The sequence below is a fragment of the Fukomys damarensis genome, unplaced genomic scaffold (genome assembly GCF_012274545.1).
Source record: "Fukomys damarensis isolate Sample0158 unplaced genomic scaffold, DMR_v1.0_HiC HiC_scaffold_20, whole genome shotgun sequence".
Lineage (NCBI taxonomy): Eukaryota > Metazoa > Chordata > Mammalia > Rodentia > Bathyergidae > Fukomys > Fukomys damarensis.
In genome coordinates, this window is record NW_022900932.1 from 11,829,873 (window position 1) to 11,857,515 (window position 27,643).

Genomic DNA, 27,643 nt, shown 5'->3' on the forward strand with positions numbered 1-27,643 from the left:
CCAGCACCCACCCTCCGAAGCAGGACCAGTCTGTCAGCCCAGGGCCTCTTCAGTGACCAACCGCCTCAGTGGCTGCGAAGAGCTGTGAGCCGGAGCAGATCGGAGCCGAGATACCATGCGCGGGGCTGAGAGGCTGCAGTTCCAGCTCCAGGGCAGCCTCAGGGTCTCTGACGCCGTGCTGGCAACCGTGGTGAGTACCCACGTCCTCTCAGTCCAGGAACCGGCAGCCAGGGCGACTTGGCTTTGGTCCCTTGGGACTAAACTAGTAATGCATTCGGGGGGCCAGTGTAACAAGGACTCTGGTAACCCAGGAGCTCTTCTCGTGACCAGTGGGAGTGCAGGCTGGTACGGACGCATCTTTGCTTTCAGGTCTTGTTCTGTTCTCTTCTGATGCTATTTGAGTTCCAGAACGGAGGAAACTGGAATCCACGAGCTCTAAGTGGCAAAGTGTAAACATCTAGGTTAATAAACAATTCGTATCCTTTCCCCATCAGAACTGAGAGCATCCTATCTACAATTTTGGTTTCTTATTACAGTTTCACCAACCTCAAACCACCTTGAAGCCAGAGGCAATACAGGTCCTCAGGAAACCCTCAAGGCCGAGGCATGGCCCGTGGCCCTGTTTCTTGGTCCTCATTGCTCTTTTCCTCAGACAACCCAAGATTTCTCCTGGTTCACAGGTGCAGGATACCTGGGCATGCACCTATGACACTCCTGTCCTTTCTGTTCCTAAAAATGGGATCAACTGGTGCCTGGGCTTCTTCCTTTCTTTCCCTACAGAATTCTCGATCAAAGTTCATTGATGTTTTTACCGTATAGACACATTGCCTTGGCAGTAGCTCCGGTAAATGATTTGAAGTTCATTTTCAGGAAGCCTGAGTTAGCCTTGGGAGACTTCACCCCTTTTGTCTCTCCGTGGATTGTACACTATGATCTCGCAGGTCTAAATCCCTCGGCCAGAGTGCTGGCACCATAGGGTCCCAGAACCAGTGCCTTTTGCAGAATGAGTGAACATTGGTACACAGAAACCAAGACATTTATTTGAGATGATGAGATCAAAGCAGCACCCCACATAGCCCGGAGACCAGTCGGTCCTTTTAAAACTGGACCCGGGAAGAGGAGTTGGGGGTGGGGGTTCCCCATGTGGAGATGAGAAACCCAACCCACCTCCCTGCAGAATGAGTTTGCAGGTTGGCTCTCATCACAGAATTTTCAAGATGGACCAGTAAAAGAATAAATGTATTCCTTAGGCAGTGATGTCAAAGCACATACTTAAAAAAAAAAAAGTGTGGGGCTCAGGAGCGAGGGGTACATTGTTTCCTGGAGCTGGGAACATTTCTTCTTCTCTGGAGAGGGTGGGAACCCCGGGAAAAGGTGGCCCAGACTCCCAAGGATCCTCACATTCCTGCTTTTTATTTTTTGTTTTGTTTTTTGCCTGCTTTTTACTTTTTAAAATTTAAGCCAATCTATGGGCTAACAGTATCCCTGAGAAATGTGAGTGTCGTGAGTCTAGAAGGAGAGGCGCTTACATGTACATGAAGAAATTGCTGGTATGGGTCTCCGTGGGTGACTTCAACTGGACCCCAGAAGTTGCAGCCTTCTTAAAAGTACGATTTTTAGTTATGATTTTCCTTGTCTTCTTTCTCCCTGTCTTTATTTCCTCTATCCTACCTCCAGGATGGCAGCAACGGGCCCCAGGACCAGTCGATAATAGGTACAGTGTCTACAGAGAATAATATTTCTAAATATGTTTAAAAAGAATAGTAGTGCAAGGGCCCGAGTTCGATCCCTGGGACCCAGAAAGTAAGTAAATAAATGCGTAAATAAAAAGAATAATAGAACTAAAAGTCAAGTTAAAAAAATCGTCAGCAGTACTCTCTGGCAACCCTGTGCCTCTTCTGCCTGCTTTCTTCTGGAAAGCTATTTCCAAATGCGGTGGGAGCGAAAGTCCCACCTTCTCAAGAAACACACTGTTACCAGTTCACCCTTACAGACTTTGAAAGCCTGGACTCCTCCTTGCTCACCTTAATCATCAGGACGGAGAGGACAAGCCATGTTTTTGGACATTTAAAGATTAAATTGTTTATCATCCACCGATCACTAAAGGAGCCCTGAAAGGATGTACTCCGGCAGGAAGCAAAGCAGATGGAAAGGGAAGAGATGAAATGCAAGGAAGAGTGTAAAGTGTAAGGAGCAGAGAAGGCTAAGAGCCTCCAGGATGGGGAGCAGAGAGGATGGAAACCCTGCCCAGTCACAGGTGTTAGAGGGGCCCTTACTTTTGTGTGGCCTTTTACTTTTTTCTTTGGCATTTTTTGAGACAGGGTCTCCTTATGTAGTCGCGACTGACCTGGAACTCACTATGTAGCCCAGGCTGGTCTCAAACTCATAGCGATCCTCCTGCCTCAGCCTCCCGAATGCTGGGTAAATTGCATGTGCCACCATGCCTGGCTCGGCTTTTTACTTTTGAATATGAAGTCAAGAGTGTTTTTCCTGTTACCATGTGTAAAATAGTCATAAATAGTTGCGTGCAACTCTCTTATCCCTGATTCTATGGGGAAGGGAAGGAGGGGTGGGAGCGGGAGACAGTTGAGTTTCATAGGAATCGGAAAACCTAAGTTGTAGTTGATAAAGCTCACCAGGTGCTGAGTGTGCCTCTCCCCCTGGTGGTCAGAGTGCAGATAGATGATCCTGCAAGCTCCCATCTGAGGACGAGGACAGAGAGCTCCCCCTGCCCAGTGAGCGTAGCCACAAGGATTTCCATTGTGTAACTGCTGGAATCATGCTTTTAGGAACATCTGTAGGTCAGATATCATTCTTTCTTGATGAGCTACTAAGTATGTGTGTATTTCCATAACCTCCTAACCACGATGTACTTTTACTTAGGCTTTGTCCTCTTGAGGGTGGAGGAGGAGTAGAAGTACGAGATGTTAGGGTTAGTTGTGAGACAAACACGGCTTTTATAGGGGGAAACGAAGTCTTTGGAAATCTTTGGAATGTGATGGTGGAGAGCTGTGGAATAGTTTGTGTCATGGAAGCTGATAAATCTTGAGACAAATTTTCCGGATGAGGCTGCCCTCGTTTTTCTGTTTCTGGACTGGCACCGAGGTGTTGGTGTTCCTGCTTTCAAGAAGGGGTCATCGTGGCTCCCTCTTGCTGTCATGTCCACACATTGTCTTTCTTTCTCCTGAAATGGAAGCATCGGCTTCCCTTTTCCTGCTTCCTTTTCCCTTTCTGAAGATTTTGTTTCCTCCATGGGTTGGTTAAGGGGGAAAGGATTGGAGCAAAACTTCAGAAATTATGCATTCTACTGCATTTTGAATTTTTGACTTTTTTCCTTTCAGAGGTTTTAATGTGTTCTGTGCAATTCTACCTCTTTATTCATTTTTTGGAATTAGAGACATTTTTGCTGGTTTTAGGTGCTGAAAAATATTCAGCTTCATTTCCAGATGGGTGAGAAATCAAGACAGAGGTTTCCCATGGTTGTGTATAAAGAATCTTGCTGACTGTTCTTCCTACTTATAGTAAAAGCTCTAGTCTGCTGCTACCTTGTACTACTGTGTTATCCAGGCCCTGCATAAGTATTGTTTTTAATATTTGTACAGTATTTCTGCATATGGATACCTCATAATGTGTTGCTTTGGCACTGTGTGACATCGCTGTGTTTCCACGTTGTCACTCTGCATGGGATGGCCATTGGTAAACCAGTGGGTTCTGCTGGGTGTGTGTGACAGTCCCGGGCCAAAGAGGCCGCAAAGAGCTGAGAACTGGGTACTACTCATCCCGAAACATAAACAGTGAGCGTGACATGTGCAGGTGGTGTGGGTGCTGGGCGCTGGATGGGGTGTGCACTGGGAGTCTTCCTCCTGTGAGTCACCAGAACCAAGGAAGGTTTCACCCGGGTGATGAGTAGTACCCAGTTCTCAGCTCTTTGTGGCACGTGCATGCACAGCGAGAAAAGCGTCTGACTCAAAATAGGCATAGAGAAGCTGGCCGAGGCTGGGCGACCAAGGAAAATGATCTCACGCTGACCCAACTGGGCTCCTGCATAAATCCAGATCTCACACATGTACCTGCTGTGTGGCTTGGAACTTAGATCGTCATCCTGGCTCCCAAGCATTTGGCTTGTTGCCCTGAGACAGCAGCTCTGCCCCTGACTACTGCTGAGGGAACAATGCCCACACTTGCCCAGGACGCCGCAAACCACGTAGCTGTTGTGTCCAGAGCTTTGTTGGAGGCGATGCCAAGTGCCCTCCACCTCCGGTGATAACACATGATGGTGCGGTCAGCCTTGTGACCCACCAGTGTCACATCTGTGGATCCAACCAGCTATGGATGAAAATAAATACATCTGCAAATTCCACCTGTACTGCGCATGCACAGATTTTTCTCCTTGTCATTATTTCTAAGCAACATGCTATAATAGATATTTACGTAGCGTTCACAGTGTGCAAGGCACTGTAAATAATCAGAGATGGTTAAAGGATAAAGCAGATGTACGTAGATCATACGCAAACACAATGCTGTTTCGTGTAAGGGATTTCAGAGTCCAGGGAAGATCCCTGCCCATCCCTCTGAATACCAAGGGACAGTGATTTTAGGTTAAAGTCCCAAATCAGGAATCAGAAGAAAATCGGGATCTCTCAAGAACTTGGAGTATGTCCTTAGGAAAGTGGCTTCCTGTCTGAACCTCTCTGAGAGAAGTAACAGATAATATTTGCTCTGCCCACCTCATAAAATAACAAGACATCAAGATGAATGCTTTATGTGAAAATGCTCTGAAAATTCAGTCCATAGAAAGATCAGCTCTTTCTTAGGTAGAAAAGCCGCATGATATTAAAAAAAAAAATCCTGACCTGGGTTCAAACCCCAAGCTTGTGGCCCGGTAACTGTGGGGTCAGGCAGGCAGCTCCCTGCTGCTGGAAGGTTGTGGAAGTCACTTCAGTAGCTCAGAAAAGAGCAAGGGTGGGGACTGCTGCACCCTGTTCCTCTGTGGTGGCTGCAGTCTGGCAGGACAGATACCTTGGTGTCTGCTAAGTGGCTTTTGGCTGGTTAATGACCAACACCTCATCTTCACCTCTGAGGTCATTGGAGTGGTACCCACAGTCGGCCTGGGAACCCCTACAGCCCATCTGGCTTGAAACCTCCACCATTCATTGCAAAGCCTAATTGTACAAGCAGTAGCAGTGATCTCACCCACAGTGCTGGGGACTGAAGTGTCCCCGGTGACCAATCTGATCTGCCTGGGGCTCTGTTTACCTTTGAGGCTGCTTTTCCAATAGTTGCTCTCTTTCTTAGTCAGGATGCAAGGGTTCAAGATGTAAAGTTCTTTCCACCCACTAGTACCTTTAAAAACCACTGCTCTTAGAGCTATATGTGTGTTTTCAGCCAAGCGAAGCCTGCGTCTAAGGACTGGGCCCCGGACAGGCCCCAGCACGCACCGCTGTCTCCCTTCTGCCTGTTTCGTCTCCTGCCAGCTGTGTGGCTTTGGGCTGGAGGATTTTGGTGGAGATATAAGAAGACATGTTTGAAGATGAAATTGCTGCTAAAGACAAGAGCTGTTCTGTGGAATGTGGACCCTAGAATACTTCTCTTCCTGTTGATTTCACCACTTTGCCCCCAGGGGTCAGTGTGGCCCTTTGGGTTGTGTCCCCAGTGGCCTGTGACACCCTGGCTCCGCAAGAGGCTGGAGAAGGAACCGTCTTTGTGGTTAAATTCTGGCTGTGAGGGTGCTGCTTAGAAATGCGGGGCTCCATTTCTGTTCACCAAACACATAGGTCAATTAATAACTTAGGTACCTTCTCCAGGTGTGGAAATAATCTAGACTGAAGGGTTGCAAATAGTATTTCTTTGCAGAACCAGCCAGTTTTCCAGAATGATGTATGCCTGCCTGCCCAGTTTCCTTCCTTTCCCTTTCCTTTCGTTTTCTTTCCTTCCTTCTTTCTTTCTTGACGAGGGGAAGGAATTTCTTCATTTTTATTTTTAAAAAACCCTATGTGTTGTGTTTGGTATGTTTTATCTTATGGATTTTCAGTTGTGAATCAATTGTTTTCTTTTGGAGGCTATGAATCCTACAAAGTGACTGTTTTTTAGGTCTTATGTTCTTAAGACAGAAGCCTTTTCGGAGATGAATGTTTGAAATGAACCAGCATTTGGAACTTCTGTTTGAGAGGCAACTGATTCTCCAGCTCCTTTCCAGCTGTATTCCAGCTGCCAGGCTGGCCAGGAATGGGAAGGCAGAATCTCAGACTCCCGTGGGTTTCCATGAGAAGAGAGAGTGGAGGCTCTGGGAACCAGGAGCTAGGTGGTCAAAATATAAGTCTTTAAGAAACGAGGGGCCAGGGATTTAGCTCAGTGGTTCCACCACCTGCCTGGCAAGCACAAGGTCCTGAGTTCAATCCCTGGTACCAAAGAAAAAAAAAAAAAAAAAAAAAAGTAGTAAGAAATGAGAAATTGCATGCTTTCTTTTATATAAGAAATCTAAAAATACATAAATATAAACAACTACAGAAACAAAGGAGAGAGGACAGAAAACTAGAAAGTAGTCTTCTAGTGATAGCGAAAGAGCTTAGGGTAGGAGGAAAGAGAAGGGCAGTGAAAGTGATCAGAATAAGCCAGGCACATGTACCAAGCCGCACTAACAAAAGAAGAACGAGAGAGCTATGCTGTCTTTACTCGCGTCAGACCCTTGGCTTCTTGTCAACTTCCCACTTTCACAGACTTGGAAAAAGAGCTGATGACAGGGAAGAAAAATGCTTTCCCTGAAGCCCAGGTTGATGGATTTAAGCAGATAATAGACGATTTAAAAGCAATGTGTCAAAATTTAATGTTTTCATAATAAAACGTATTATGTTTGCTTAGGAAAAAGCATGCACTGCATTTAAACAGCAATCTGTTTTTATCAGCTCCATGCACACACCCACACCCCCCCCAAAAAAAAAGAAAAAAAAGAAAAGAGTCAACTTTAGGAAATGTTCTTTTTGGCTAAAAGAATTGAGAAAAAGATGAAATGGCACAAGGAATTAGCCATGCTGTTGCTGGAATCCAGGCTGTGGGGCAAGACCGTCTTCCCGTTTTCATTTTCTATCCCATACCCAGGTGGACCAGGCAGGCAGGAAGTCACAGCCTGGGGTCCAGCAGGACTCTGAGGAGGCCACCTGCAGCCCCATGGAGATGTGGCCATGTCCGACGACTGACAGGCAACCCACAGAAAACACAAGCACCCCTTTTGTCATAGGTAGAAACATAACAGTAATAATCCAAAAGCGTTTCTGATGATTGGTAAACCTGACTATCTTTAAAACTTAAAGCAAAATAATAATGTGACAAAGCCCTTTCTTTCCAATGCAACACATTAAAATTTTAAGCCAACAAAATGATCCTCCTCTTGGTTCCCAGAGCTCAATGAATCACTCAACCACACCCCACCTTTTTTTTTTTTTCAAGTAAAAGTGTACTTGAGTTTCTGGGCGGAAGGGCGCAAGCTTGTTGTTTATGTCATTTCTTAAATAACTTGTAAAACTTCTTTCAGTTAAGAGTGAAAATGCTCTGTGTGCTGAGATATTTTTTTGGGAGGATACTGGGACTTGAACTCTGGACCTTACACTTGTGGGGCAGGTGACAGCCCCACTGAGCTATGTCCCTGACCCAAGATGGGAATTTTTACAGATAAAGTTCATTCAGAGCAGCTGCAAGACTGGGGCAGGGCCCAGCAGGGAGCTTTTGCTGAGCCCCAGCACTGGGAAAAACAAACAAAAACAAGCAAGCGCAGGCCTATTCTCAGGTTTTATGAGAATTATGTCAACCCAATCATCAGTGGCTTTAATTCTTCTAGTTTGGTTTTACCCCAGCAGTGACTGCAGTGGTCTGTTTAGCGTCACTATCGTGATTTTCATTCATTTGAATGACCTAAGTTAGAGTAAAAGATGCAAGGGTGGCTGCAGTTTACCGGAAACAGCATCTGTCATCCGTGGTGCTGCTAAATATTTTCCAAAATGATGAGCACTAATGAAATCCCTCTGCCCTTTCGTGTGAGAATTACAGACATACAGCCTATTGAAAACAGGCTGCAATTGTCCACACAAAATATTGAGAACAATCATCGAGTCGAATGAATCTTCAATGATTCTAGTAATTCAGTGCAGGAACTGTGATTGAAAAATCAATTTTGCCCCATCTTTGAAATAATGACATTGTTTGCTGTAGAGTTATGCATGATTGGGCTAAAGATTTCTTAGTGCAAAATGGTCAAATGGCAAATACCAACCATCATAATAGCTCTTGGAGTTCATGATAACATCCAAGTCTGCTGAATCCTTTCTTCTAAACATGAAGACATCGAATACCTTGCAAAGCTGGTCTTGCTCAGGGCGAAACATTTGAAAATCATTGGTTTTAATGCTAACATTTTTCAGCGACTCCTTTATGTAGAACAGATCCTGACCGCCGTCAGCTTCCCCTGCTCCCCCCTGACTTTCCTTCCCCCTCTCCCTTCCACTCTCTCTCCTTTCCTCTTCCCGGATTGAGTATATTGTACGGCCATGCGTCACGCTCTGGTCCAGGTGCCAAGGAATATGTCTGGTTTGGGCACCATTTCTGGTAGACATAACAATCGCACACCAGGTTGGAAGGCAATGCTGGCTACCTAGGAAAACACAGTTCCAGAGATAGGAGGAGGAGGGAGGACAGCACACGCCTGGCCCATACTCGCCTTCCAAAGGTATTTGCAGGCCGAGCTTACCCACAGGAGCCCCAGTTTGTCTTTTGCCGAAGCCACCCACAGGTTTCTCAGCCCTGCCTACCCCAGAGACTGCTGCTGTTTGTTATTGCACAGCGGACCAGCTGAAGTCGGCAGAGTGCCTCCTCTGGCAAGACTCCCGAGTGAGGTGTGACATGCGAGCTGACTGCAGTCACCTCCGGCGTGGGCGGGCGCTGACGCCCGCAGCACCTGGGGAATGGCTGGAGGAGACGCAGCAGTACTGCCGGACTGCGGGCAGGGAGGTCTCCGTGGACGAAGCAAGAATGGGGACAGAGCATAGTGGCACGGGCTGCCGGGGTCTGCAGGGCATGGCGCCGTGAGGGCTTCAGGTTGGAGACATTTGGCCTTTTGTTTCTCTTTGTAGAAGCAAGAAGGTCAGCCGCGTGGAAGGCGATGATTCGTGCACTTTTGCTGTGCTGTCTGGTGTTTCTTGTGCCCGCAGAGCCCTGTAGGAAGCTGTGTCAGGTAAGTGGGGGGCAGGTGGGTGGGGACAGTGTGTGGAGAGTGGGCTCTGTGATTTGACCAGCTCTGGGGCCCCCAGCACAGGTGTGGTAGGAGTAGATGGTGACAGTGACTCACTCGGAAGAAATCGCAACGATAGACCACAAAAACGCGGTTTACCTAACAACTCCAAATTATTTTTCCCAGCAGGTTTTCCTTTTAAATTTGGAAATGCAAGGGGGCTGATGCGACTTCTTCCTGTATCCTGGGGTTGGGAAGCTTTTCCATAGCTCATACCTCACGCACATGTACGCACTATTCCCTGAGGGGTCTTAGAAAAAGTAGGGGTGGGGCCGATCACCACCCGGGCTGGAAGCATTAATGACATTCAGCGGACCGAGCCTGATGACGGGTTTCGGATAACACAGAACTGTCCCGTTCGAAGTGGGGAGAGCATCTCCTTTGAGAATCCTCAGCGAACACCCGGAATGGGCTGGACAGAGCAATGGAGGCTGTCGTTGGCTAAGCCAGGTCTAGGATGGTGGCATTGGTACGGATGTACTATTGTAACTTCTGTGGACAGTGAGTCCTGTGGCTTCCCCTGGAGTATTTTCCCTCAGACCATAAGTCATTTTAATTTCCCTATTAGTGACTTATTTAAAATAAGGTGTGGAGGGGCACTGGGAGAAAGAAGGCATAAAGATAGGATCTTGAAGGGAGCTGTGGGATCCAGCTTCACTCCCTCATTTTGTAGGCAGAGACCATGGCCAGTGTAGACTGACAAACTTGGTTCATAGCCCAAAGCCATGAGGCCAAGGCTAGAGCACCTGCCTTAAGATCTTGCTCTTTCCATTTTAGTGTGTTCCTTTTTACACAAGATTCCCTAGGAAAAAATGACTTTGGAAATGCTTTTCATGGCTTTTCCAGACAATGATTACTGCATCCTCGCACTAGTTTGCCCTTGGAAGGGAATCAATCCAGTGTCTCTCCTTCTCCTCTACCCTGACCTGGTGTCTGGCTCCTGGGTGAAGTTAGAAACCTTCGGAAGACTTTGCTGGAGGCATCTCAACCCTGCAGCTGGTCCCCTCTTGCCCTCTTTTTGTGCACACTGTTGTACGAGGCAGAACGTGGAGTACAGGCAAAGCATGTGAGGCTGGCTGTCTTCCCTTGATGATGGGATCACTTCCACAGGAACATCCCATCCTTTTCTTCCCACCTACAAGCTTCTCAGATGGCGAGCCGCAGGTGCCAGCCCTCCCTGCCCAACCTGTGCACCCAGCCGCTCAGCAGGTCCAGCAAGCTTCTGGTTGCCACCATCCTTTCATAAGATTAGGTCAGGGCTATTGGAATTTGATGCAAAAGTGGCCTCTCCTGGATGCCACCGTGGAGGAGGTATCCATGATGTGCTTTGGAAAATCAGCTAGGAAGAAGAAGATAAGGTCCTTCACTTTCGGAGGCAGATTTTCCGGAGCTCCTTATAAATGTAGCCTGTGGCCTTGTGCCCATGCTCTTGATGACCACCGTGTGACTTCACCAGGGTTTGTTTAATGGCTGAATATTGCCTGGAGTTGAGCACTTCTGACTGCACTTGTCTTGGTGTGCTGGAGACACAGCGCTGTCCAGATGAGCTTGGGTACCTTGCATACACGTCCCCTCTTCTTGGCCCCCTAAACATGGGCTGGGGGTTGGAAGCGAACTGTAGTAGGAATTAGGAGAACCAAAGTTCTAGTCTCAGCTGTTGGAGGAACTCCCTGAACCCCTTTGGGTAGATCACCTCATCTGTCAGAGACCCAGTTTCCTATCGCAGATAAGGGCTTGGACGAGGTGATCTATAAAACTTACCAGAATCTCAAAGTACTTTCACACTCTGGTTTAATGGAGGGACTTTAACTTTTCTGCTTATTTAACAAGGCTTTGTCTTCTCAATGGTAAGAGTCTTTATATCAGTGATTTCAAGGATATTCTGTCCCATGAGTCCTCAGGCATCCTGTCTTGACCTCAGGGAGACTCAATTCAGATCCTCCATAGGTTCCTATTTGGTGAACAAAACAGGTAGTATTCAGACTCATTTCTTAAGAATGTGGAGAGAAACAATAATGTGAAGGAGAAAGGGACACAAACCCCAAGTGTCAGTCACACCACTGGGTCATTAAATTTCCAGTCTCTTTCCCAACAGTTTAGATCTTGGAACACAAATTGGAGTGGCTCTCCCAGCCCCTAGAGGGCACTCTGCTGGTGCAGAAACAGGAAGATCCAGTTTGTCCTCCCACACCCATGTGCAAGCTTGCCTGTGCGTGTCAGCCTACACATAATACCAGTATATATATGCATACATTGGTACAAGACACTCAGCCGTCTACTTAGGGGGACTGAAGGTAGCATAATGCACAATCCATATTCTTTAGGAACTCACAGTTTCATTGAGAAGGTAGCATGCTTTTATAAAAACTATTAGCTATCAGGACAGCAGGTCCGGTGAGTCTGCACTGAGCCCTGACTGTGTGGTGTGTGTTCTGAGGAATGCCACAGGAGCCAGAAGAAAAGGGCATCAGGTAGAACTGGATCGGGAATGACTTCTCAAAAAAAGGGAAATGTAAGCTCTCTGTGTGATCGATATTCACGTTCAGCACAAAAAATGACAGCGGGATCTTAAACAGCACGTGCACTGTTCCAGGGCTGTTTTAGAGGTTGCTATAGATGAGCTCCTTGCTCCTCACAGCCTGCTCCGTGGCCCTGTTGGAAGTTGAGGGTTCCCAGGGTCAGCCCTGTTCTCAACAAGCCACCTGCTCACTAGGCGGTGAGTGTGTGTGTGTGTGGACCAGTGGGGCCACAGCGGGGACTGCTCAGGAGGGGGCACCCAGGCTTTGCAAGAGCATTCTGGAAAAAGAATGAAACTAAAACATAAAATTAAAGGAAAGTTAATATTGGAATGGGAAAAGGCATCACAACAGATTTCAAGTCTACGAGTGATGGGGACTTTGCACCCAGGAATCGCTCAATGTTATTCAGCGATACGTTCAAGAAAACAGTGACGCTTTTAGAAATGAACTGCCTCCTATTTGCTCCTACATTTTGGTTGCATACCTGCAAACTAAGGATTTTAGCTGTTTTCTTAAGTAGTAAGTAGGATGATTAGTCAGCCTTCCCCCTAGCATTGCTTAACAAATTATTTTCCTATTGCTTCTACTTTTGCAGAACAACCCTCAGGTTCTCTATTCTTCATTAGTGACACTATGTAGATATGCAGGGCTGTAGCTAGGTTTGGGGGAGCCTCTGTCACTCATGGTTCTTTTGTATGGGAATGGCAGGATATCAGGATGCTGACAGCTGTCTTGTTCTGTGACTATTGATAAACGCTCTCAGAATTGGTGCTACTCACACGTGGACATCCTTATTGCAACTGGGAAATGGCCATAAACTGCCTAGTACATCTGATTAAATCCAGACCTACTGCATGCTCAACTGGACCCCATGTGGAGATCCCACAGACAGATCCACTTTCCTGGTACCCTTCAGTGGGGTGGAGTGTGAATGGCAAAAATAACAGGATGAAGAGATGAAAGAGTTAAAGTATTTTGCTTTTGAAAATTTACTAGATGTGAACACGCGAGTGCATTCAGAGGACTCAGAGGAGTCCACACAAGCAGAGCTAAACCTCGTTAGCTTCCTGGTAAATCTGCCCTGCCCATCATGGGTTTCCTAGGCAGAGACCAGACCACTCTTGCTGGAAAGAGGAGGAATTGAAGAGACAATGGCATCATTTTGGTGGCCACGCTGGCCGCACAGCTGGTCCAGACATAGATGTCAGTCTGTGACTAAAATGAGCTGCTGAAAAGGCATATGGACAATCGATGTTGATGTGAATTTTGATTATTCTCTTTCAGGCCACCAGTAACAGCAAGAAGGAGTCTGCCAGGTCTCAAGGTATGTTGGCAGCAGCTAGCAACAACAGACATTGTGTGTGTCATACCAGCGGACTGTCCCCAGCTCTGTCTCACGAGCAGCTGGTGGCACAGCATTGTAGCTTTTGCTTGGACTTGGATTCTTTTCCCTATGTGAAACTGTGCCCTTACCTCCGTTCCTTCCTCTCCTGCACCCGCAGCTGGATTCTTCACATGGCACCAACTTGGGCTGGGGAGGTGGGCAGAGCAGATCTCTCAGGATGCACGGAGGATGCAACTTATCATAACATCTGCTTGTTTGGGAGCACAGGACAATAGACTCCAACCAGAGCTGAGCTGGGAGCTCTTGGGCCGTGGGCTTCCGTGGTCATGAGAATGGCCTGGGTGATGGAGCTATGGGCTCTTTCAGGTTCTGCAACTGGAACAGGTCCACTTTTACCTATTTTACATTGGGGTTCAGGCTAGGAGTCTGTTGGGAACAGTAGAGGTTAGTGCTGCCATGAGTGACGGCCACAGTTCCATGTCAATCATCTGTCAGTACAAAGGAAAGACACCTGTGTCTGCGATGTCCACAGGATTTCTGTCCCCTGCCACAGTGACACTTGGGCGATTGGCCCAGTGCAACTCAGGGCTTCTTTCTTCTCTTTTCCTAGGGGTGTGTGATGGCATCTGTGTGTCCGGTTCCCACTGCAGCCAGCCATGCCCTCCGGGCACTGAGGGAAGCATGGGGTTTGCCTGCAGGAAGCAGCAATGGCACAAGGTCACTGATACCTGCTGTACCCTTAATGCATTCAACATCTTTGAGGTAAGGTCTGTCCTCTCACGTAGCTCTAGGGACAAATCAGAACCTCAGTTTAGCACCGTGAGGCACTGGAGAGGGGAGGAAGAGTGTGGACAGGCAGCCAAACCCTCCGTGTCCTCTCTTAGCCCTGGGCATCCAAGGGCTTGAGCTCCAGGCCCCCACACCCTTCCATGACATGAAGGAAGAAGCCATGGGGAGGGCAGCTTCTACTCCTGCACAAGACTCAGCCTGGATGGAAGGGGTTCAGCCTATCGCTAATTTTAGTCATTTTCCCACCTTGATATTCTAAATGTTTCCTCCAAATCTGGGTCAGATCATTTAGGTCAGATCACTTAGGAGGGTCCCAGAGCCCTCTCTGTTAATTGCTCCATCTTCACTCTCCGCCCCTTGACCCCAAAGCTCGGACTCTTGTCTCTCCCTGGCCAGCCGCAGCAACCCTGGCAGCTCATTAGATCTGTGCAAATCACCCCCACCCAGACCTGGTGACCCAGAGTCTGTGCGCTCTCTTGAAATCGCTGCACGTTTCTGTTCTCACTAAGGCATGAGAAGCAGGGGGAAGGACCTTTTCATCCCACCGACACATTGGTATACATTCTTAAGTAATTACATACTTCCTTATTCAATCACCGTAGATAAGATCAGATCAAATGCTGGTTCTCCTCCCTTTGCTCCTGTTCCTCCTTTCCAAGAGGGCTTTCCTTACCTGCTCCCGATGGCATCTCCATCTCCGGAGTCTCCTGACTCAGCCTCTGTGTGTGGCTTGGGGCTGCGGGTGGCACTCTGCTCCGTCTCTGCAGATGTGAGACGGGGCAGCTTCTGAAGTCTGCCCAGGGACTTCCTTCCACCTTGGTGTTCCCAGTTGTTTCTTCTGGATCCAGCTTAGAGTTTCTGTCTTTATGATATATTTGTACCTCGAGCTTTGCCTGTTGGGAATAGGGAAGACAAGCTTAAATTGCACTGGGAATTTATGCAGTTGTACACAGATACATGCACAGTACGCGGACACAGTCCAAACTGGTCTATTAAAGATAACACTTGGGAAGGTGCTAAAGAGCAGGCAGTTGGGAAGCTGTGACACTGAAAATGGAAAATAGAAAGACAATTGTTTGTAATTGTCTCAAGGTACAATTGTTTGTGATTGTTTGTAATGAGGCTGTTTTAAGTGTTAGTAAAAGTGCTCTTATCCGTAACATAAACGGGACATAATAGGACTGGCCTTGTTTCGGCCACATCTCAGCAGGACTTACAGTCTGCCCGCCCCTTTGGAGGAGGTGAAAAGGTGAATGAATACGCCGGGAATGCAGAGACCATCTCCGACAAACTAATGCAGAGGTGCCCGACGGATCTGTCCTGCGTGATTAGGAACATCGAGCAGTCACCCCGGCTGCCAGGGAACATCGCGTTCATCGTGCAGCTGTTGCGCAACATATCCACGGCTCTCATGGCAGGTGTGGATGAGGCGCAGATGCACGTGAGTGGCCCTGGGTGTCTGGCGGGGCATCCTCTCTGTGGGAGAGGAATTTGGCTCAGCTGGGACGCTCTCTGAGCCTCTCGGGGACTGGGAACAGTGACTCTCACTCGGTATCTCCAATGTCTAGCCCAGTCAGGGCTCCGTATGTTTCACGGAGGGAAGAGGTAATGGAAGAAATGAACACACCAAATGAGTAAACATTTATAGTGAGCGCTGACTTGGTGCTGCGGTAGAAACTGGAGTCTGCTTTTCCAATGTCTTTTTTGGGTGCTGAAAATCTCTAATAGAAATTCTAGGTCCTGTGGAGAGAAAAGCTTTTCTCCCTTTTATTTGTGAGTTAGAATGAATCGCAGGAAGGGAAAGTAATGGAATGCAAAGGAAGTGGCCATAACTTTCTGCTGCAGAAATGTGAAATGGAACGGGATCCTTGGCTTTGGTGTTCGATGTTTGTAGCAGAGGATAGATTGTGCTTTTGGGGCGCACTTCTCCTGAAATGTGCTCCTGTTGGTTACCTGCTGGGTGCTCTGATGGGTAGGAGGCTCCCTAAGGGGTACCCAGGGGTGAAGTGGGAATGGGGTGGACATGAGCCCTGGGGCTGCCTGGTAGTTCCCATCTAGCCCTGTCCTTTGACTCAAGCTTTGCTGTGCACGCCCATCACCCAGGGTCTCATGAAGGAGCTGGTTCTGGTTTGGAAGGGGGTATCCTGAGGTCCTGTCTCGGAACCTCAGCAGGGAGGCTTATGCCGCTGGTTGGAGGCCCACGCTTTGTCGGTTTAAACCCACGAGTAATGCCAGTTCTCTATCTGCAGAGCTACAGCTCCATGGCCAACCACGTTCTGAACAGCAGGAGCATCTCAAACTGGACCTTTATCCCAGAAAGAAACAGCAGCTGCGTCCTGCTCCACTCAGTCAACTCTTTTGCAAGAAAGCTGCTGGTAAACAAGAGTCTCATCAACATATCAAATACCTTCATCCATACAATGGGCTCCATCATAGCTGCAGATGGTGAAGGGAAGAATTTCACTTTCTCCATGAGAATCAATGACACCAGCAGGGCAGTTACTGGCAAGGTTTTGGTGGGCAGAGAGGAGCTGCAGATGGCACCTTCCACTATTAAGATCGTCAGCATTGCCTTTCCCACGCTTGGGGCCATCTTGGAGGCCAGTCTTTTGGAAAATGTCACGGTGAATGGCCTTGTCCTGTCTGTCATCTTGCCCCCAAAACTTAGAAGAATCTCACTTCTTTTTGAAAAGATCAGCAAATCAGAGGAGAGGAAGACCCAGTGTGTGGGCTGGGACCACCTGGAGAGCAGATGGGTTGGCCACGCCTGTGAGATGGTGGAAGAGAGCCCCCAACACGCTCTCTGCCAGTGTCAGCCAAGCAAGCTGGTCACTTCTTTCTCCATTCTCATGTCGCGCCACACCCTGGTGAGCCCGGTACTGACTTATATCACCTACATAGGCTTGGGCGTTTCGATTTGCAGCTTGATCATTTGCTTGTCTATTGAGGCTCTGGTTTGGGGTCAGGTGACAAAGACCGAGATCTCCTATTTACGTCACCTGTGCATTGCCAACGTGGCAGCCACCTTACTGATGGCAGATGTGTGGTTCATTGTGGCTTCCTTTCTTAGTGGTCCAGTGACACACCACAACGGATGTGTGGCGGTGACATTTTTCGTTCATTTCTTTTACCTTTCTGTGTTTTTCTGGATGCTCGCCAAGGCGCTCCTTATCCTCTATGGAGTTTTGATTGTTTTCCACACCCTGCCTAAGTCAGTCCTGGTGGCTTCTCTCTTCTCAGTGGGCTACGGGTGCCCTTTGATCATTGCTGTTATCACAGTCAGTGTCACTGAACCTGGCAAAGGCTACCTGCGGCCCGAGGCCTGCTGGCTCAACTGGGACATGACCAGGGCCCTCCTGGCCTTTGTGATCCCAGCTCTGGCCATCGTGGTAGTAAACTTGGTCGCCATCACATTGGTGATCATCAAGACCCAGAGAGTTGCCACTGGCAGCTCCATGTTTCAGGAAGTGCGAGCCATCCTGAGAATCAGCAAGAACATTGCCATCCTCACGCCCCTGCTGGGACTGACGTGGGGCTTTGGGATAGCCACGATCATCGACAGCAGCTCACTGGTCTTCCACATCATCTTCTCCTTGCTCAATGCATTCCAGGTGAGCGCAAGGGGGTGAGCACAAGCTCCAGGGAAGAGAATCTGAGAGGAGGGCCTGTGCTCAGGAACTAGGGTACCAGGCTCCTCCCTAGTGGGGATGGAAAAGCATATTGGAAATGAGTTTTGGGTCCAGAGAAGCCTGGGTTTGATTTCTGACTCCTGCATTTACCAATAACATGCCACACGATCTTGGAATATTTACTTCCTGTTTTCAAGCACATTTTTCTCATACATAAAGTGGATATAATATTGTCTATTTATAGAGAGGTTTGGAAAATGAAATGCAAAAGTGAATGTTAAAACATGATCCAAGGATGATCTAAAATGATCTAAGGATCACAAACAGCCTTTTAATAGGTGGAATTGTTACCATTTAGACATTAAATAATTACACTTCCCCACTATCTAGTTTTACAACTGGAGGAATGAAATTTTTTACTTTTATCACATTTACTGCCATTTAGAGTTTTTAGTTACCATGGGGAACCATTTTTTTCTAATGAGGCAAGCTATAGATCTACTGGTATTGAAGAGAGTTTCTCTACTCTCTTACCTCATCCATGTAAATTAAGCAATGTAAACTCTTGCCCAATAGTTTCATGTGGATCCCTGCCAAATTTTCTATGTTAATGCACATGTACTTTTACATAATATAAGGGTTAAAAAGCAATGTCTTTTGTTATGCAACTTTCTTTCTCACTTGAAAATATGCCCTAGAATTTTACTGGGTTAGTTTGTATGAGCATGCCGTTTAATGCTTGCATGGCATTCTGTATTTAATAAACTCTTTCTTGATTGGGATTTTGTTTTTCCAAATTTCTTCTATTACAGTGTTCTGAAGAACTAAAGATTTTTTATATTGAATATTACATATGTGGATATCAACTAATGGACAAGAAAGCTTTTATTTTTCTAAAGATCTCGAAAAGACCCCCCCCCAAAACACACATATGAAGCTTGGTAAGCCCAATTTGGGCTTCAGATCCCAACCTCAGATCAGAGGTGCAGGCAGGCTGTATGGGATGCATTCTCATGCCTCTTCGCCAGCAGATACGAAGCTTCTTGACGAATCTCTTACCTGCGTCCTCTGAATGCCATTTTGTGTAACTTTTCCCAAGGTGGCCTAAACCAACAAGTAGTTTTAAGAGAATACTTCCCTATTAACTCTTAGGGCTGTGTACATTCAAGGTACACAATGAGGTCAGGAAGCACACACTCAAATACACACACGCCGCGTTTAGTACTTATTTTCTGCTAGTCATTATCAATAAATACAAATGTCAACAATTCAACCTCAAGGAGCTTACAGTCTTAGGAGCAGAGAAATTAACTCTTCCTAGTCCTTTAGCCATCTAGTACAGATTGTTGTTGTTTTTTTGTTTTGTTTTGTTTTTGTGGAGAAAAGATGCTAAGTTATGGCTCCTACATCTTGAAAACAAAAACGTTATCCTTGGGCCAATTCAGTTAAAATGTATTTGTTGGACCCAAGCCAGGCTGGATGTATTTGTTCCACGTACCTTTATAAGGCTGACACTTTATAACCTAATGGGCCATGCCGACTACTGTGTTTCCTTTGTAAAAATTGGTGACAGATTTCAGCAGTGACATCTTGGGTGCAGAGTGTCACACGGGAGAGCAAGCTGCTGAGCTGGTGGCTGACAGGAGGGAGGCGGGTACATGTGGGGCCTGGCTGTCCCCGGGCCCTGTGAAGCCCCCATCTCTCGGCCCAGCTGGGGTCATGCTGTGGTGGCAGTAGTGTCGAGAGTGTCCTTGCTGACAGACGATTGTGTGCCAGCTCTGTGGGACCAGTTGTGTTACATCCCCGGGCCTCAGTAGCCCCCTGCTGAGTTCAGAGTCCCTTGTGAAACTGGAGCAGCACAGCATGGTCATGCCTAAAGGACAGTTCACTACCTCACTTCCCTTTTGGAGCCATTACCCAAGATGTGAGACTTTGGTTCACTGCATGCTGCTCTCCCTGCCGCATTTTGAAAGTGGAATCTCTGTGCTTCTTCCCCTCTGTCTGAAAAACGGCGGTGCTCCTTGCCCTTCCTTCCTCGGAGGGTTTTCAGCCAGTGTACGACAAAACAGTAGAGACTCAGCTGTACTGTAATTGCGACTGGACAGTCTGTTTTTGACCTGACAGGGCCTTTCTCTGTATGGCTCAGGAGAGCTGGGAGAGCTGCTTTGTTCTCTCTGCCTCTCCCTACTTGGACCAGCTGCTATAGGTTTAGAAATCCAATCTACTTTATGGCTTATTAATTTTTCTGAGGATGCATGTATTCGATTTTCCTTTGCAAGTTTTATAATATTCTTTGCTGTGGATGAGAAGAGAGCGAGGGTGTATGAATGGAACATGTTTTTGCTCTTTGTCACAGATGTTTATCTCATTGTTTCTTGTTCAGGGACTGCAAACCAGTTATCCACTGCCTAACGTCTCCTCTGACTCTTTCTTGATCACCCTTTTCTTTGTATCCCTCCCTACCTCCTTCTCTTCCTCTCTTCCTTTCTTTCCTTTATTTTCTTTTCCTTTCTTCCTACTTACCTTATTTCCTTATTACCTTTCTTCCTTTCCCCCCTTTCCCTCTTTCTCTTCTTCTCCTTCTTCTTTTGTACTGGGAATTAAGCCCAGGGAAAGGGCACTACCACGGAACTACACCCCAGCCCTTTTTATTTTAATTTGAGTTTTGAGTTAGGGTCTCTCTAAGTTTGCCAGGCTGGCCTCAAACTCTTGTGTTTTGTTTGTTTGTTTTTGTTTTTGGTACTGGGAACCGAACTCAGGACCTTGCACTTAGGAGGCAGGTGGCAGCACCTCTGAGCTAAATCCCCGGCCCTGGCTCAAACCCTTGGTACTCCTATCTCAGCGTCGTGCATAGCAGGCATTACAAGTGTGCGTCTGGCTTAGATTGTTGTATTCCAATGAGCAGAACAGTTTCCACTAAGTGCGAAACACCTGTATTTGCTCACTTCAGAAGACATTTTCCTAAAGTGCTCCTGTAAGAAGCAGAGACTTTGCTGTGTTGGTTCACCGAGGCTTTCCTGCATCTAGAACACAATGGTCTATGGGCCACAATGTTTGTTGAATGAATGAATTCAATTGTTTTGACCTTGGAGTAGGAAATTAAAAGATTGGGTTAAATTGTTTTCTTGTGATTAAAACAGGAATTGAGTGATGAATACTGGTGTTTGCTATCATCATTTTTTAAAAACCACTCTTCTTCCCTTCTCCATCTTCACAGGGCTTCTTCATCCTGGTGTTTGGAACAATCCTGGACCCGAAGGTACTGTGTGTAAATTCTCCTCATTTTCCTGCATTATCAGGGCTTGGCCCTGACATGGCCACCAGTGACAACCACTTAGGGGAAATCTGTCGAATCATCCTCTTGTGCAGACTCATGGACAGAGCTTCTCTGCTCTTTTGGGTGTGGGTAGCATCTTTGGGGCTAGGTGTCCATGTGTATTAGCTCTGATCCTCTAAGCAATGTGAGGCATTGCTAGTTTCAACTCTCCAGATGAGGAAACCGAGATGTTGTTACCGATTAAGCAGCTCACTCAGGATCTCTGAAGAAACCACTCTGATTTGTTGAGGCAGAAAACAGGTTTATTGCATCCCACGATACCATCTTTGAGAGGGCCTCTCCTTCGGGTGCAGGCTGCATCTCACGGATGGTTTCCAGTGCAGGACACAGATCTACCATGAGGGACAGCACTGCCAGCCCTTCTGCTGCCTGGTGCCATGCCCAGCCTGGCCTTTGGGCCCACTTGCTGTTGTGCACTGTGGAGTCCGAGTGGCTGAGCCAGACCACACGGGGGTGGAGGGAGGTGAGTCCCGCCTCGCAGGTCAGGGCACCCAGGGAGGGCTTATCCTGACACCACGAGTGTGGACAGGCTGTAAGTGGAGACAGACACTGACACATGAACACAGCACACATTCTCTGAGGCTTCTGAGATCTCCCCTTCCACCTGGGCACCTGCACCCTGGAGTCAGCAAAGCAGAAACTTCTCTCGGATGCTGTTGCACACACTGGCCCAGCTAGACTTAGTTCATAGCAACCGGGTTGGATATGCAGACAACACCAGCACACAAACCCAACTTCACTGCCGAGCTGTGTGTGTGTGTGTGCTTTATTAAGCATTTACATCAAACCTATTATGTTATTAAGTCAGTATCAAGGGCTTGTGAAAGAGGAATTTCACAATGGTCCTTCCATTGTCTCGAAAGGCTGCCGTTTCAACTAGTAAAGATTAATCAGAAGTGAAAGAGTACCGGCCTCACTATTCCCATGTGTAGATGGTCACTCACAAAGGGTTGACTTAGGAATTTTGACCTTCTGATGACACAAAGGTGGTACACATTCAAGGAAAAATTGATTTCAGATTCTGAATTTTGATCCTTTCCTGTGCAGTGTGCTCTTCTGCTGACAGCAGACCGCAGCCTCCTGTCAGACATGTGATTAGGAGAGTAAACAGCCGATTCTACGCTAGGCCACGGAGTTGAGGAGGCTGCGTGACTCAGACGCACTACTGACTTACAATAGGATCAACCTGCAGTGGGTTTATTGGGACACAACCCTGCCATTAAGTCGAGGAGCTCCTGTCCCAGCTGTGTGGCCCTGGGGGGGTTCTCTGACGATTGTAAATTCCAGATTCCTCACGTGGAACGCGGGGAGGTGGATGCTTTCTTGGCCCTTTCCACTAGATTATGGAAAAGCACAAGCTCACATTTATAGGTGAACGCAGACCATGTAAGGCATCCCACAGTCACGGGTACAGGATGTGTCTGTTAAATGTCACACCTTAGCTAGTGTGTCAGCCAGAGCAGCAGTGACCTTATTCCTTAGCTGCCCCTGGGTACTGTGTGGCACCAAGACCTCAAAGCCAGGAAGCCTCCTCCAAAGCCAAACCGTCTCACATTTAAAATTAAAAAATGAAAGGTATATGTTCCAAAGTGTCCTAGGTCATACAGGATTCATTGACAAGAAACTGTGTGTAGCAGTGGTTTTCAAATTGTTAAGATTGAAAACGCTGAGCATGTAGCCCAAATGTGCTTATTATTAATGTATAAAGTGGGGTAGTAATGCACATTGTGAAATGTGGTATTAAAAAGGATGAGAACAGGCCAGAGATTTAACTCAGTGGTGCTGCCACCTGCCGCCCAAGCACAAGGACCTGAGTTTAATCCCCGGTACCCTCCCCCCCCAAAAAGGATGAGAACAGAGACTGTAAGTAGAATGTCCAGTACATCTTCACAAATACTAACGAACCCTTGCGTGTTCCTGGCCTTAAGAGATCTTCTAACTCTTTGGAGTCTGTGGGTAGCAAGGACAACTGCATTTTCAAGGAAGGGTAAAGTCACCCTCAGCTGGAGGCCTTTAAAGTTATGAAACAAAAGTTATAAAGTTAAGCACAGTAGTTGTTTCTTGTTCTTATTTCCTTGGTTCCATAGACTGCTGCTGTGTTGTGTGGCACTTTTTCCCCATCTAGGAAAGGTTTAAAAAATTAAAAATTTATGAGACATGATAGACTATTTCCATAAAATAAAAACAATGCCAAAGCCACGTTTGGAATCCTTAGCTTTTAGCCACTGGGCTCCGCTGCCAGCTCCCCTCTCTTGTCTGTCCTGGTCTCCCACCACCCACCCTCAGGACCCATAGGTGCCTGCCAGCCCAGGCACCTATGATGACTTCTTAGCATCTTTTAATTCTTCACCTCTTCTGTTGACTATCCAGATCCGAGAAGCCTTGAAGGGTCGAGTAACCTCTGCGAAATGGAACTCCAGGGTGTCGGAGGTAAAGCTCTCACTTTCATTTTGCACTTCGAAGTTGGACAGGGTAACAGCAGTGCAAAGCCGTCCCACCCCTCAATACCATGGCTCCTTCCCTTCTGCGTCCTCAGTGTTGGTCCGCTCTCGCCACCATGAGGAAATTCTTCCTTTCAGTGCAAAGCAATCATTCGCTGGTTCGTCTTTGTATTTGTACACCAGTAGCTCAGAACGATGCCCAGCACTTTATTATGAGTTGTCCATTGCTGGGGCCAGTGGCTTCCAATGCTGGCTGGGCCTTAGCAACACTACAGCCAGACCCCCTCAAGAAAGGTGCAATTAAAGCCCTGAGGAGAGAGGCTGAGTGTCCCCCAGAACCAGCTCCATGGTGATCCTGATGTAGGCTGTGCACATTTATCATCTGTTCCTGCCATTTCCTTCCACTTGGCCCGTCCTCAGCCTGTCGTTGGCTTTATCACTCTGCATGGGGCACAGGAGCGGGATGTCCCCTCGGATCCCTGGTAACAACCTTCTCTAGCCCAAACGTACTTGTCCCCACAATACCAGCCTGGTGGGGTCAGTCCGGCTCCACCCAGGACCTGGAGCGCTTGTCTGGGGTCACCTGGAGCCTGCTCTGACAGGCAGCTGTGCTCTCGCGATCCTCACCCGATGTAGGGTTTTGTGGGCCATCTGTTCCCTGTCACCAGCATCCTCCTCTGCTGCCCTACTCCCCAGCCAACCAGGGCTCTCCACTCTCTCCTGTGTTCTCAGTGCAGGTGAAACTGCGATCACGGTGAAGGATAAGATCCATCTCTGTGGATCGTGGTTCTGTTGTGTCCAGATCGCTTTGTCCCCAAGCTCGAGCCTGGGCCCTAGTACCTCACCGACTAAGGGGATCAGAAATGAGAGCCCCGACCCTCTTTTGAGGCTTATTTTTATAGGGGTTGGGAGGCTTGAAATCCTTTCTTTCTTATTGATGATTCTAATTGGACATTGCTGGGGTACTTGCGAGAACAGGAGGGCAGAGACGGGAAATAAAAGGAGGGGCAGGTTTAGCGGGGGTCAGGATGTTCTTTTTCCAAGGAACATCCTGTGTGGTTAAACAGTTAGGCAAACTTGTTATGCTTAGAAAAGCATGTGGCTTCCTTGCTCCATCTATTTCCAGCTTATCTTATTTTGCAAACTTAAGCAACTATTGGGGAGGGGGTCAGTTCACTCTTGGGTCAGAACAAGAGTTACAGAAAAACAGGTAGGAGCTATACAAAATGGAGTTTCTGTTGCTTTCTGATTTTGAACAAAAGGGCAACGAGGGAGCCCACCTTGATCAGAAAATTTGGTTCCTACAGTTCTCTGGGGGCCGTGTAGTCCTTCTGGCCTCTGGCAGCAGACTCACAGCGATAACACAGTTTCCCTTTGCCTCCCACAGAACCTTTCTTCCAATTTCTCCCGCCACCCCACCAATGGGCCGAGCTAAGAGCCCAGCCTGCAGCCCGACTCGGAGGTGAGTGGGCACGAGTGGAGGTCTTCGTGTGTGCGCTACCCAGATGCCATTTCGTCCCCAAATCATTACCTGAGTAACTATACTTAGAACTGATTTTTCCCGGGAACTGGAGGTAGAGCTGTGACCGGGCTCTTGCTTAGCGTGTGCCAGGTCTGGAGTTCCACCCCCAGGACTGAATTGAGGATAAAGAAAAAAAAAATTTGCTTTTTCTGATGGAAAGGATTCTCCTATACCCTCTTTTCTCCCCTGGGCCACGGTGCCATTTGGATGAGCATGTAGAGGATGCAGACGTGTCTGAGAAGGTGCCTGAGTTAACCTGGGCATAAGAGGCCACACGGAAGCACCCACTCTTCCTAGCTGTTCTCTCCTCGTCTCCGTGCCAGCTTTCTTTCCAAGCATCTGACCTCAAACCTTTGATGCCCACTCTTCCAGTTTCCCATTGCAGCCCCTGTCTTTCCTCTGCCCTAAGAGGATGGAGAGATGGCAGATGGCGTTTGTGAGACACTGGAGGTCATGTCTTTTGAGACAGAGGCACACGGAGAGACTGAGTTAGAGAGGGGTGCTCGGGGAAAAGAGCACACACAGACCGAGGGCCACGGGGACCTGGCTGGGAAGAGAGGTGCGCATGGGGACACGGACCTACTCGAGACTCACAGGGACGGGGGTGCAGGGAGCTGAGGGTGGAGGGACCTTGGAGGACTGTGGGACAGGGCAGAGGGCATGAAGAGTACATAGGCCTGTGGCAGAGACAGGCGCTTGGGTTTGCCGGGAGCCTGCTGTTCACCTCACAGCCAGCCTTCAGGGCCTCATGCAGAGATCCGGTCGCTTCCGGAGGGGAGCTGCACAGAAAAGGAAGAGAAAGATGAGTTTGTAGCTCAGCGTGCACAGGCAGCAGAACATGCCGGGTCCCTGGCTCCAAGGGAGAAGATGGGCTCCTTGCTCGTGACACACTTACGCTCCTAACCTCCAGGTGCAGCTGCTGTCTGCTAATATTGTATTTCCTGTTCCCGACAAGGTCGCTCACCGGGGAATGGCAGCACCTGCAGGAGGAGCATGCAGACTCCTGCCTTCCCACCCCGCTGTGGAGCAGTGGAGAGGGAGGAGTGCAGGAGGATGGAGGCCACCAGACATTCCCTGCCCACCACCTGTAAATGACTACATCGCCCTGGGTGTCCGAGCCGAGACAGAGTGGACCTTTCCCAAGAGCAGGACTGCGGCAGGACCGCGGTCGCCTCAGCGCCTCCGCCTCCACACTGAGGGTCTCGTTCGTCCTCAGGAAGAAGCTCGGGTTTATCTTTGGCCGAAGTGGCCTGGGATGTCACCCAGCTGGATTCCATGGCTCGTGGAGGGAGAGGCTCACAAATAGGCCCGGAGGATTGAGAGTTGGGTGGCCTAAGTAGGTCACTGCTGGCTCCTTTGATGCTAGAAGCCAACTGCCAGTGTCTTCCACTCTGTCAGAGTTAAGCTGCTGGTTTGGGCTCTGATGCCACATCTTTGGCCACAAGTCGTGTGCAAACCATACAGCCGTAGAACCTGAAAAGATGCCTATTTTAAGTCGTAAGAAGATGAAAACCCAGAGATGTGAGTCACAGCTAGTCAATAGCTGAGCAAAGGAGGAGGAAATGCATTCTGCTCCTCTCAGCTCCTGACCCTCTCTCTGCCAGGCCATGTGGCCTCGGGAAGCATTCTGCCCACACTCCCTGAAACCAACAGTGCGTGTGTTTGAGGTCCAGGGTGGGGAAGGGGAAATATTATGTTTCAAGTACAAAGCTGCTCATTTTCATAGCTGTGCCTATTAACAATCGGGCATTCAAAGCAGGTGTCACCTGATAGAGAAGCATGTAGCTGACTTACAGAGCCATACACAGTAGCTGCCACTGCCAGGAGCTGGGAGAGAAGGTCATGGGGTAGGGGAGAACCCTAATGTCCTATCCAGATGCCATATGCCCCAAGGGAAATTGAGGTCCCTCCGTGGATGGGCGGGGCCTCTCCGTCTCCGTCTCCGTCTCCCTCTCCCTCTCCGTCTCCCTCTCCCTCTGCATCTTCCCCTGCACAGGATCTTTTTTCTAAGTAGCGAAGTGTGAGAAGGCAAAGGTACAATAAAGAGAGCAATCAGAAGGTAGGGAGATCCCTGCCCGGGGACAAGAGTTATCGTTCCAGAGGTGTCGCCCCCATGGGACGGCAGTGTAGTTCCCAGACAGAGCCCAAGAGTGGGCTCAGCCTGCCATTCATCAGCGCTTCCACAGGTCTCCCGTGTGGGCACAGCTCTGGCTCCTCCTGGGGCACAGATTTCAGCACAGAGAAGAGGCACAAAGCCAGCACCCTGCAGTGAGTGCGGGGTCTTTGGAAGTGAGCCAGTGAGGGGATCGTGCATGGGAGGGTCCAGCTGTCCCACGGTAGGGTGAGCTTTGAGCACTGGGACAGGGAGGACCTGGCCTGTGGCCGTGCTGGGCAGAAATCTCACAGCTCTGTTCTACCCACTCCCCCAAGCAGGAGCGGGGATGCCACAGCGAGGCTCCCTGCTAACAAGGGAGGCCCAGGCTGCTAACAGGAAATGCCTTGAAGAAGCCTTGCCCTCACTCCCATGGCCCCAACCCACTCTGTTCTGTCCCACAGTGACTGCTGGGTCACGCTGACCTGATGATCCTCAGCAGCCACAAAGGGGCCCCTCACGCCTCCCAGGGAAGTGGCAGGGTTGGGGCCCAGGGTGGGGGGAGCTGCTGCCAGCAGTGTTGAGGGCAGATTCATGGGCACCAATTCCTGGCTGTTGTTGGGAAAGTTGTTTACATTCCCTAGACTTGGGGTTTCTCTTATAAACTGAGCATAACAGAGCCTACCTCACAG

The 27,643-nt window shown here is 48.4% G+C and overlaps 1 protein-coding gene across 1 annotated transcript; it reads left to right on the forward strand.

Annotated features, from left to right (window-relative positions):
- Positions 1-108: 108 nt before the first annotated feature.
- Adgrf2 (adhesion G protein-coupled receptor F2) lies at positions 109-27,469 on the forward strand. The gene is made up of 10 exons (XM_010617782.2): positions 109-190; positions 9,120-9,220; positions 13,081-13,120; positions 13,752-13,903; positions 15,138-15,371; positions 16,180-17,541; positions 20,777-20,818; positions 23,267-23,326; positions 24,725-24,799; positions 25,815-27,469. The coding sequence occupies exons 2-9, from the start codon at positions 9,149-9,151 to the stop codon at positions 24,770-24,772; spliced, it is 2,010 nt and encodes a 669-aa protein (XP_010616084.1). The 5' UTR covers positions 109-190; positions 9,120-9,148; the 3' UTR covers positions 24,773-24,799; positions 25,815-27,469.
- Positions 27,470-27,643: the final 174 nt, after the last annotated feature.

Bases quoted from the DNA above. Each gene is read 5' to 3' on its own strand.
- Adgrf2 (XM_010617782.2), top strand. From the start codon at position 9,149: ATGATTCGTGCACTTTTGCTGTGCTGTCTGGTGTTTCTTGTGCCCGCA. The intron at 9,221-13,080 runs GTAAGTGGGGGG...ATTCTCTTTCAG, and splicing joins CCTGTAGGAAGCTGTGTCAG to GCCACCAGTAACAGCAAGAA. The intron at 20,819-23,266 runs GTACTGTGTGTA...TTGACTATCCAG, and splicing joins GAACAATCCTGGACCCGAAG to ATCCGAGAAGCCTTGAAGGG.